The sequence below is a fragment of the Schistocerca piceifrons genome, chromosome 4 (assembly GCF_021461385.2).
Source record: "Schistocerca piceifrons isolate TAMUIC-IGC-003096 chromosome 4, iqSchPice1.1, whole genome shotgun sequence".
Taxonomy (NCBI): Eukaryota; Metazoa; Arthropoda; class Insecta; order Orthoptera; family Acrididae; genus Schistocerca; species Schistocerca piceifrons.
In genome coordinates, this window is record NC_060141.1 from 97680209 (window position 1) to 97692888 (window position 12680).

Here is a 12680-nt window from a genome sequence, read left to right on the forward strand (position 1 = left end):
ACAAATGAAGATAGAGGAAAGTAAAAAAACAAAATGAATGATAACAAACAGTACAGAGTAAAAACACATCGAGCCGTTCACAGATGTAGCGAAATAAAAAAGAAGGTTCAGCACTGATACACAAACACAGGTGACAGAACCGACACACGTGAATGAGGAGCACGGATCGTGAAACACTAAGGCACTAACACAATGGCACACAAAAAACCGATGGCGATGATCTCCAGTGCACGAATGTTCACTGGTCGTGTACGAGTCCAGGGACCTGCCAAAGGGGAAAAGGAAGGGGAGTAGGGAGAGGGGAGGGTGGAGATGCCAGTGGCAGAGGGGACGGGAGGGGGAGGAAATAATGTAGGGGGGTAGGGGAAGCCTGGGGGAGAGAAGGGAGGGAGGAAGGGAGAAGGGAGAAGGGAGAAGGGAGAGAGGGTGCCCTGGGAAAAAGACACAGGGGGTGGAAGGGGAGGATCAGAGTTGCTAGGAGGGGTAGATGGAGGGGATGAGGCCATCATCAGGGAGGGGGAGTTGGCGGAAGCCACCTTGGGCGAGGGTATGGAGAGTGGAGAGATGGAGAGCAGGTGGGATGTGGGAATACAGGTGCAGCAGCGGACAGTGGTGGGAGAGGATGGGAGTGACAAGCAGGTGAGGGGGGTCAAGTTTAAAGGAGGTGTAGAGGATCCGTATCTGTTCGAGGAAAAGGAGGAGGTGGGGGAATGGAAAGAGGTCATACAGGATCTGTGTGGGATACAATAGGCGAGGCGGAGTGCATGGTGTTCTAGGATTTGAATGAATTTGTAAAAGGTAGGAGGGGCGGAGGCCCAGGTGGGGTAGGCATAGCAGAGGATAGGGCGGATGAGGGATTTATAGATGGGGAGGATGGTGGAGGGGTCCAGACCCCATCTGGGGGCAGAAAGGAGCTTGAAGAGAAGGAGTCGGGAGTGTGCCTTGGCTTGGATTCTCCAGTGATGGGGGGTCCAGGAGAGGCGACGCTCAAGGGTGACACCAAGGTATTGAGGTTGGGGGTGAGGGTGATAGGACGGCCATAAATGGTGATACAGAAGTCGAGGAGATGGAAGGAGGGGGTGGTTTTGGCTACAATGATCGCTAGGTCTTGGAAGGATTGACCTTGGGCAACCACCGGTTACACCAAGTGGTGAACCGGTCAAGATGGGATTGGAGAATCTGTTGGGAGCGTTGGAGGGTGGGGGCGAGTGCAAGGAAGGCGGTGTTATAGGCGTACTGGAGAAGGTGGGCAGGGGGTGAAGGCTGCGGCATGTCCGCCGTATACAAAAGGTACAGAAGGGGGGGAGAGGACGGAACCTTGGGGCACACCGGGGGAGGGGTAGAAGGTGTAGGAATCCGTGTTATGGATGATGAAATAGGGAGGACGTTGGGAAAAAAGGACCCGATCAGACGGACGTAGTTGATAGGAAGGGCGAAGGTTTGGAGCTTGAAGAGGAGACCAGAATGCCATACACGGTGGTAAGAACGTTCAAGATCGAGGGAGAGGAAGATGGCGGAGCGATGGAAGTTGTGCTGTTTGGAGAGGAGATGAGATGAGATGAGATAAGTGAGGTGAAGGAGAAGGTCAGCGCCAGAGAAGGACGGTCGAAAGCTACACTGGGTAGTGGGACAAGACAACATACAAGCAAATCAAATAAATGGAATTTATTTCAGAAACTGAATTGAGAATACTTAACTTGCAGTTCTAGTGTCGTAAGCATTTGGAGACGTGCAAATAATCAATGTCCTGCGTTATATATAATTTCATTGCAAGCACTTAACATAAGGCACGAGTCTCAGCTAAACAGCTAAGATGATGGCTCGTCTTCTCGTGTGGCTCTGCTAGTGCGGCTCTTCTAGTGCGGTCGAGGCTAGCTGGCGTGGCGCTTATGTTCTATTCGGACAGAGGCCGCTCCCATCGTGGTGCGGTCCTAGTCACCGTACTGTTGGCTGACGTCGTCTTAAAGCCTTCTCTGCTGTTACGTTCCATGCCGACGTGCCGGTGTTCGATGTTAGGCCGGAACAAAAAGTGTCATTTCAGTCCGTCTCATTGCGTATTTCTTTCAGTTACTTTCTGTACTATGGTGTAGCAATTCTATGTGAAGTCCAAGTTTCATCGAGCTATGTTGCCTGCCAGTGACACATGATGGGAAAGCTACTTTCCATCTAAAGATCTGCGCGCCGGGGGCACTTCTTTCGTTGATCTATTGAAGAATTTCTTCTGTTTTTTCTAGGTAACTTCTCAGTTACCGCCTCAACCAAATGTACAAAAATTGTTCGGTGTTGTAGGAGTCAAAGAAAGGCCACAAAAATCGTGTACAAAGCAGGTAAGCGTTTAAGAAAATGAGCGTGATTCTTCAGCATACAGTCTCAACTTTCAAATTAAAAATGTTAACTCTGTTGGATTGAAGTAGAACCGATTACATGATGGAGAACAAAAGCGGAATAGTAGGATCAGGTATGAAAATTCTGTACATGCATTTTCTTTTCAAATATAGCATCATCTTGAGAGGTCACATAGATGTAGGAGCAGAGCGTGCTGTCAATGCTTCTCACCTAAAGTGACGATTCACCCTTTTCGTGGCTCTTTCGTGGAACATTTCGTTTCGTCCACAAGAAATGCGAGACAGAACTCTAGATAGCCCCTCGTTACTGCTTTTGCAGGGCAAATCCCACTTAGTGTGAATTGTCCTGAAGTGTTGCCAACATGGAGGGTGCCACACAGAAGCAGATCCCCATACCCCCGTCCCTCCCCTCTATGTTTCCATCCCTGTTTGAGGGTGATTTGAATTATTACATTATTTATTGATCACTTTTTATAACTAGGTTGTATGCACGTGGCCACAATGTAAAGAAGCAAAGATCGCTTGGTATTTTGATGGGAATGGAAGAGATGATGGTCCATTCGTATTGACACTGATTCGCAACCTATGACCCCCTTTGGCGCGTTTCCCCTTATTGAGAGGGTGGTTGAACGAAAAGGGGGCGGTAAGAGTGCGATGTAAATAAGAAGCAGCACTGGCGATGGTGTGCTGCAGAGGACTTTCTGTGCTTGCTTCGTTGATTGTTTTCAGGCTATTAACAGACAAAAATATACGTGAATATATTTACCGTATATCAGTGTGATACTTGAAACCAACACCATTGGTTGATATATATTTCTTTCCAGAGTTATTTTACATACGACACTAGAATAATATTAAGGCGTGTAAGTACCAAAAAATTTTTAAAATATTTACTAAAATCAGTACTTTAACTTTCCGAAGCCGCTGTAATTTCAACAGTTTTTTCCTCTTTGCATCTGTACGTGCTCATTAAATGGACGAGCCCGAAGTGCGGTGAAACTCCGACAGCTGAATACCGTTGACCGTCCCTTTAACAGTAGTGAAGCACTGGTATTGGAAGCTGCATCAGTAACGAGACTGCGTGATATTTTGAGTCTGTATTCGGTGGAGCACGGCGAAAGTCTGTGTAATCTACTTAATGACATGTATCCTGAAAGCAAAAAGTGGTTCAAATGGCTCTGAGCACTATGGGACTTAACTTCTAAGGTCATCAGTCCCCTAGAACTTAGAACTACTTAAACCTAACTAACCTAAGGACATCACACATATCCATGCCCGAGGCAGGATTCGAACCTGCGACCGTAGCGGTCACGCGGTTCCAGACTGTAGCGCCTAGAACCGATCGGCCACTCCGGCCGGCTATCCTGAAAGCACATTTTTGAAAATAGTTGGGTAAAAGAAGTGCCACCTATATTCCAATGAAGACTTCCAATGGGGATTTATCCCTTCGTCTATAAATCGACTATACTAAGCTTCATTTGGGAAAATGCTTTTTCACGAGAACGGGAGTGTGCAGAGGAGAGGAGGTACTCACCATTTAAAAGTAGGGAGGGGATGTTGAACTGAGGAAGGTTAAGAACCTATGGTGTAGAACAGGGGTAGCCTTTAACCTTTGGGCGCCACAAACTGATTATAAGCGAGCCGCACATTGTATAGTTAAAATTAAGGAAGAAACAGTTTTTAATACTACCTGCATAACATGTGTATACCGAAAATCATTTGATACTAAATATTCCCATCCTTCGACAGGCGTGAAATTAGGGCATGTCGTCAGAGCATTTTTAAAAGCCTTCAAGCACTTGTTACTTAGCTATCATACATAGTGCCCCATCGGTAGCAACACTGGCAATATTCCCTGTACGCACTGAAGTTCTCACTAAAGGCCTATCTACGGGTTGTTTAATGTCACACTCTCGAGTAGAATCCTTCAATGTAACCAGATCTAACAGTTCTTCTTTCACCTCGGAGTCATCTGATACATAACACAACAAGTTGAAGTGGATCTATGGTGTCTGTAGGCTTGTCTAAAGCCAGAATCATTGCTGCACACTCATTAAAAATGTTTTGCAAGTAATTTACAACACAGCTGATAATCCAGAATGAGATTTTCACTCTGCAGCGGAGTGTGCGCTGATATGAAACTTCCTGGCAGATTAAAACTGTGTGCCCGACCGAGACTCGAACTCGGGACCTTTGCCTTTCGCGGACAACACAGGCGAAAGGCAAAGGTCCCGAGTTCGAGTCTCGGTCAGGCACACAGTTTTAATCTGCCAGGAAGTTTCATAGCTGATAATAATAGAAACTCCCTTTTCTGTAGTAGCGGGCATTTATTTTTATTTTTATTTTTTTTTTTTTTTTTACAGTTCCTAATTTTCGGTGTCTATCCTCTTTGCGATAAAGTTATTTGATTTTAAAATATTAAAAGCCAAATATGTTTCATTTGAAACATTAATATCCCTGTGACCTCGAAGGATGTCCTTCAGTGCAAAAGAATTCAGTTACATTTCGAAGCTGAAATCGTAAGTATGTGCATATACAGAATCTGCATACCGGATCCTGCGATCCCGCTTTTGTTCTCCATCATACATTCGGTTCTATTTGCTATCTGACTCCAACAGAACTGACATTTTCCATTTCAAAGTTGAGACTGACTGCTGAAGAATCACTCTCATTTCCTTATGCACTTATCTGATATTGTCTCGATTTTGATGGCTTCTCTTTTGAATCCAGCAAAAGCGCAGGTTTTTTTATAAATTTCGATAAGGCGGATGCTTTCTTCCTGCTTGATAGGTACAACGAAGGTAACTAAGAAAACCACTAGAAAAATACTTCGATAGATCGAGTAAAGAAGTTTATTGGTGCGCAAATCTTAAGGTGGAAAGTAACTTTCTCATGATGGGTCACTACCAAGTAACGTAGCTCGAAGAAACTTGGAACATATATAGGACTGCCACAGTACAGTACAGAAAGTAACCCCTTACGAACCATGTGGGGCATGGGATCACGTTTAAGAGCATGCATTGCTGCCCACGTGATTACACGCCCTATTGAGAATCATATTTTGTAACGTACAGGGTACAATCAGAAATCGCCGTGATCTCTGTTTTGTTGTCTTTAAATGAAAGTGTTACTTCCGTTCGTCTCATTGCATACTTCTTTCAGTTACCTTCTGTGACATACTGTAAAAGTCCTGTCTATGTTCTAAGCTTCATCGAGCTGTTTTATTTGGCAGTGACACATCAAGTGAAAATTACTTATTTCCTAGCACTTGTTTTAACATATCCTGTCGGTCACAAAGATTGGGTACTACTTCTGTTAACGTTTAATTGCCTTGCTGACGGATTTTGTCTGATTACCGAGGCTCCAGAGGCAATCGTGATAAAACGTTTCTTTTTTCTTTTACTTTTATGTACAATATCTTCGCTTACCTGATGTGCGAGGGTCTTATCGAACCAACATTAAATGAATGAGTAAGCCCTAGTTAATTTGGCGATAAAGATATTAAGTCATATAATGGTCAGAACGCTTGGGATTTTCTACGACCGTATGTTTTCATTTCTCTCACTAATTAGCAATATATTACTTGAATACGCTTATTATCAGCGAGGTCTCTTTTGGAATGTAATTTCATAATACTTTAACACACGATCCACAACTAGGAGTGGAAACCGTCAAAAAGGTGAATGAACTATGAATCAGTTCCAGCAATTGAAAATTTGTTGCATAAAATTCCCTCTCCACATCGAGAAGATTCATTACATCACGAACAAACATAAGTCCTCTAAGGTCCTTATACAAGGAAGTATTTGTCTAATGAATTAAAGGAAGAGTAGGAATGGTGGAATTTTATGCTTTGGAAGTTAATACAAGTAATTGGGTCGATTCATCCCGGTCATCAATTACACAAAGGATGGAGGCATAAAAAATTCGTCACACCTAGCAAAACCCGATTGTTTCAATAAAATCTGTATCAGGGAACGATTATCATGTAAACGGGGATTATATATACCCGTGCAATTTGTACCATGCAATTAAAGAGGGAACCTACCGGAACACGAGGGAAGGACAAAGCCACACCACGAAGTAAAACACACTGATTCCTATAAGGTCGATTTATCGAGAATCGTAAGCATGCACATGAGTAGTCCGCTCTCCGATAGAAAGAATCTTTAACTACAAAATCCAGATTGGAAAACACGTGCTCGACACTGCCATACAAAATGTGGGCTCTACCCACTGGAATTACAATATGTGGACAAGAAACCAAAACGACAGCGCTTGAATATAACGAGGGAAGATCGCCGAAGACAATTAGGCGAAACAATAATAAGTGCAAATCTGGACTGCAAGAGGACGATATGATGAACCATCACTCATGACGCACACAAAAAAAAAAAAAAAATATCCGGTGTATCGGAAAAACTTTTTATTCACGTTGCATGCCACGACAATTTAACACTCCACGAAGGTGCTGGCAATGGACCGTCGAATCGAAACATGAAATATTGAAGTCAATAACATCTAACATCCTACGCTCACATGGACGGTAACGGTCTAAGGCCAAAGAGTGTAAGCAAGTTCACATGCAATACGCGAATTTCGATAGAATGAAAGCGCGAACCACAATCAGAACTAATAATTGGTAGCTCGGCATGTAGGCTTTGATCAGCGCGCGGCTGAAGGCTCTTGAATGAGGAGTCCACCTGGTTCTGCCAACAGCTTGTCAAAGAAAGAGGAGGAGCGGACAGAGTTTCAGGACAATCTGTTGCCCTTGTTGTGAAAAACTGCCCCTATAACAAAACTATCAATGGCATGAGGAGGCAGAAGGCAATGGAAACCACTGTAGTTAATGGGCATGGTGTGTATCCACAGTACACGTTGCCTGTAATTAAAAAATGTCACAATGTTGTTCCTCTGGCAAAAAAGTATTCCGGATAACTTCCCATTCTAATTTCTATGGGGAAACCGTCAAGGAGGAAATGACCATAAAAAAGAAACTGCATAACGAACTAAAGATAACTTACTACGAGTCTGATAGTAGAATGTCAGGTATTTGAACGTGGTAGGGAGGCTAGAAATCTGAAGAGGGAAAGGCAAAGGCTCAGTCTAAATGTAGCGAGAATCAGTGGAGTGACACGGAAAGTAAATAAAACACCGTCACAGGTTTTTTCGACTTAGAAAAAGCTTTCTACAATGTAACATGATGCGAGAAATTCGAAATCTTGGGTACCTACGTGTAAACTTTAAGGAAACCCGTAATGTAGAACCATGTGCAATAATCGAAACTACAAATCGATGCCGGCCGGAGTGGCCGAGCGGTTCTAGGCGCTTCAGTCTGGAACCGCGCGACCACTACGGTCGCAGGTTCGAATACTGCTTCGGGCATGGATGTCTGTGCTGTCGTTAGGTTAGTTAGGTTTAAGCAGTTCTAAGTTCTAGGGGACTGATGACCTCCGATGTTAAGTCCCATAGTGCTCAGAGCCATTTGAACTTTTTTTTTTTTTTTGGCAATGCGGTGATACTTTTCCCGGCGTATTTCTAACCTGTAGAATTCTCGGGTGTCCGCACAAGTCATGTCGTAAGTTCTACTGATGGTTCCTGATGATTTCTGCTTCGTACGCACGCAGCGTAATTACTAGATTTACCATTTACTTTTGTGGAAGATAATGTCATACGGCTCTGCCCTCGGAAATATCTTTTGATGAGTTTTGAAAACTTCGACTGCAGTTCGCTTAGGTAGTTCTAGCGTGGTTTTATGTCCTGCTTCAAAACTTTCATAATTAGAGGTCTGTTTAGTTGTATACTTTCCTCAAGCGCTCTGTTCTTGTGCCCATGCGACAGCGTTAGCCCAGTCCCATGAAGTGGGCGAAGCGTTGACGCTCTCTTGAGATGGGCACCCAATATTTCTTCGAGGTTGTGTCCAGGCAGTGGCGAGTATAGTAGTTTCTCTCTCTTTTGTTCAACATATAGTAAAATTTCTTCTAAATGGTAATTCTGAAAATGAAATACCATGCCCAAATTAGATGTATCAGACTTGTATTATTCTAATGCAAACAGTTCAAGAACCTGCCCAGCACATCAAAGAGATGAATCACGCGCCTCATTTATCTGCCTAGTTATAACGATTTCAATCATTCTGAGGGCAATCTGAAATGCAAGAAACACATTAAACTCCACATGAAATCCTGAAAATAGTCGAAACATTCGGAGGTAAAAACTAAAGGCTGGATATGGTGGAAATGAACAGTGATAATGTTTTTAGCTCTGTCAGTTTAACATCAGTTTCAAGAAACAGGTAAAAGTTGAGGGGCAATCTATAGCTTGGATAAGCATGAGATGCGCTACAACCAGAGAAGATAAAACACACACACAAGCGCTCGCGCGCACACGCACAGAATACAGTGATGATGAATGAAGTGAAACACTATGAAGTGAGTTTCACTTAATGAATAAAGGTTCAGACAGCTGAGCTTCGCGACACTGCCCAGTACCTCAATTATCCCAGGGAAAAACCTCTTGTGAGTGTAGATAAGAAACAAGTAAAGTCCATCCTCTGCTTCGTTCCCTCTATTAATCACGATTTTTACCAACTACTACACAGAGTCATGAAGATTCCAGTGATGACGGAATACCAGAAGATCAGTGAGAATCAGTAAATTTCTTCTTAAAATGGTCCCTTAATAAATAGAACACAAAATATTCCCTACATTAATAAAACATGACTGTTTTATCGGTAATAAGTGTGTTGAGATGGTTTTGTTCAATTTTTATTGCACTTACCTGTAAGGACCATAATTTTTCTGGCCTGTAAAGTGCGTGATTTGTTTGAAAAGCAAATAAATAATACTGAATATATGTTTGTACTATCCTCAATATCCTAACTGATTTTCTTTTCTGTAGTGGAACCTTAGAGTTGAATATATTGAAACAGCCAGTTTGTTGTTGGAGAACTGTGGTATGTGACCCTTCATTTTTCCTATGGTCTGTTTAGGCGTAGAACAGTCAAGAAATAGTCCGAAAGTGGTTCTGTGAAACCTCTGCGAAGCACATAAGTGTGAGTTGCAGAGTAGCCATGTAGATGTAGATGTCGATGTAGTGACCTGTTAGTGAGTTCCACCGTAGTGTCATTCTTCTCCAGGGCGCCATTAAAGGACTCCATGGAACTGATAAACCATCGAGACTAACGGAGACGAGACTCTTCGAGTTTGTGCCCACTTCAATTTACTTCTTGTTCGATGGAAATAATTATGAACAGACGGACGGTGTCGCTATAGGGCATCGTCTGTCAACGGTTGTTGCGAATTCAGTCATGGAAGATATCGAGGAGGAGGAACTGGAGGAAGCCCAAATAATTTGTCCCTACCGTTACGTGGATGACACGTTAGTCGTTTGACCGCGTGGAAGGGATGGCTTAAATGAATCACTTCACCTGGCTACACTCCAATATACAGTTTACCATACAGTTGGCGCCCTCCCGTTTCTTGAGGTCCTGGCGATAAGGAAACAAGATGGCAGACTGGGACACAGGTTCTGCACTGATCAGTATTTGTATGCCGCTATTAGTCACCACAACTCGTAGACTTGTTTTCAAGGCACGATTCACCTGTGGCCAAGACAGCCTTCCCGCTGAGCTGAAGCACCTAGAGGCGACAGGCACATAAGGCTTCGAAGATGTGCAGCACAGCCCTGGACGGGAAGTCAGGAACTGAAAAGTTTCTTCGACTACGCTCACACTGCCCGGAGGACTCATCAGATTTGGAATTGCGGGTTGCATAAAACGACACTGGCAGGGGCAGCAGATTCATCCTATACACCCCGGCTTGTAGCCATGTAAATAATTTTTCACAGAGTGCATGTTTTACTCTGTTCCGGTAATAATTCCACACGTTAACATGTATCGGGAATGTGATCTTCGGATCATGCAACTAACTACGTAACTAAGCCGTTTGGAGGCCACTCACCTGGACACAGTGTTGCCAAGAGGACGGCGGCGAGCAGCAACATCCGCCGGCAGGAAGACGCCCCAAGCCCCGGGCCGGATCCCGCCCCCGGCGGCGGCGGCGGCGGCGGTGGAGTCGGCATAGCGGCGCTCTCCTGCAACAGTGGGGGCCGCGTGTCACAACTTGGCGTCACTTTGCAACTTCCACTCCCCGCAAACCTATTGGCGAGCGCCACAGGAATAACCGTTGGATATACCGGCTGCCTTTGCAAACGACTGCAATATGAAGTATGTCAGGGCAAAAAACGATATTTATAACTTAATCATTAATTGACAAAAGAATCTAATCTATATGAAGCAGTCTATATTCCGAAAATATCCGCATATCGTATGAAACTGCAGCAAGCGGGAAGTGCTGTAGATTTTGGGGTGAAGATTTCGCAACGGTGGGTGGTTGCTTCGGCTAATGGTCTTGTGGGATTAACTGAAGATGCTGCGTGCCTTCCTTGCGAGCGTCACACCATTAATCCCTTCTTAGTGGTCTATCGTGAAGTAATTTTGATCAGATTGTATAGAGGGGTCTGAACCTACTGTGACTCGCTGCATGGCGTGCATTGGAGTTCGCACAGAAGGCTGCAGCAGTGAAGGAGTCTACCCCTCATCCCTCTTTCTCTCTCTCTTTTTTTTATCAGTAGTCTTCTGACTAGTTTGATGCGACACACTACGAATTCCTCTCCTGTGCCCACCTCTTCATCTCAGAGCAGCACTTTCAGTTTACAGTGGTGGAAATATTTATTGCATCACCATGAATTTTTTGTCTTTTGCAGCAGTTTGCTTCAGGTTATACCAGTCCCATTGTTGTTGAACTTCGTTGGCATATTCTTGTCTTAATACTCTGACTTCTTCAGGCATGTTTTCCAACAATAGACAACTCTTTGTTGGGTCATTTGGTTTTACATTGAAACCAGTGTTTATACTGCCATTTAGAGTTGAGACTTTGCAGTGAGAAGATGGGCAGGCCAGTTGAACTAACACCAGAAAAGAAAGCTGCTATCCTTGCTTATTCGTCTGTTGGTCTCAACATCAGAGAGATACCCTCTAAGACAGGATTTAATCAGTCTACGATTTCGAGGTTACTGAAAAAATACAGAGAAAAAGGAAATGTTGATAATGAGGAAGGAAGAGATCAGAAAGGGCGTCTACTGCCAAACAGGGCAAGGTATTGAAAAGGCTTTCACTGAACGATCGTCGCCTGTCATCAACTGAAATAAAGCGAGACTGGGAAGAAATGTGCGACATCTCAGTACCCAGTAGAACTGTAAGAAATAGACTACTGGAGGCTGGACTCTCAGCCCGTCGTCCTAGAAGGCAATCTTTATTGACCAAGATAATATGACAACAGCGACTACAATGGGCAAAATACATGCGACATGGACAGTAGACATGTGGAACAAAGTAGTCTTTTCAGACGAGTCCAAATTTAATTTGCATGGCTCAGATGGAAAAGTTCTCGTGCGTCGAAGAAGAGGTGAAGAATTTTTGCCATCATGCATAACACATACAGTCAAACACCCACAAGGACAGATGGTCTGGGGGTGCGTTTCCAGTCACGGAGTAGGTTGTCTGGACGTCATCAATGGCACTGTCAATGCATATGCCTACATAAGCATCCTTGAAAGGCAGCTTATGCCAACCATTACAGATCAGTTTGGGGATGTTTCCAATTGAATTTTTCAGGATGACTCCACTCCTTGCCATAGAGCTTTGAAGGTGAGTCCTATGACTAATATTTGTACCAAACACGAAGCAGGTTACTTTCTTGGTTAATTATCACGTACTTCTATATTTCAGGTATAATCTTTACTTTGACAAAATGGGATTCGAGTATTAGATTGTCCTGGAAACAGCCCTGATCTCAGTCCTATTGAGAACTGTTGGAAGGTTATGGGAAATGCTATCACCAAAAAGAAGCCATGGAATAAACGGGAGCTGTTGATGACCCTTGTGTGTGAGGAGTACATTAAAAAGTTAATTCTTTCAATGCCTTCACGATGCCAAGCGGTGATTAAGGCGCGTGGTAGAGCAACAAAGTATTAAATGCAACAGTGTGCTCATATGAGGCAATACAAACACTAAAAATCCATCACTGTTATCTTACAACATTAATATGCAGTGTTTCTTTCAACATTAGTATTCATATTTCAGAATAACAAACAGAACAGCTGACGTATTCACCTACACTCATTTTTCAACAAAGTGTTAAATTATAAAAAACAAAGATTTTTATAAAAACAAAAATTAAGGAAAAGACAAATTGACAAAAATTATTGTGTATATTCATTTCTGATAGAAATCAAGAGAAATCAAACAAATTTAGCTCAGGTATTCAATGATTG

General features: G+C 43.4%; 1 protein-coding gene across 1 annotated transcript in view; it reads right to left on the minus strand.

The window, feature by feature from the left end:
• LOC124795629 overlaps window positions 1-10427 on the minus strand; it is a 255729-nt gene extending 245302 nt beyond the window's left edge. The window contains exon 1 of the mRNA XM_047259700.1: window positions 10307-10427. Coding sequence (XP_047115656.1) covers window positions 10307-10427 — 121 coding nt within the window. The remainder of the gene's footprint in view (window positions 1-10306) is intronic.
• Between the last annotated feature and the right edge of the window lie 2253 nt (window positions 10428-12680).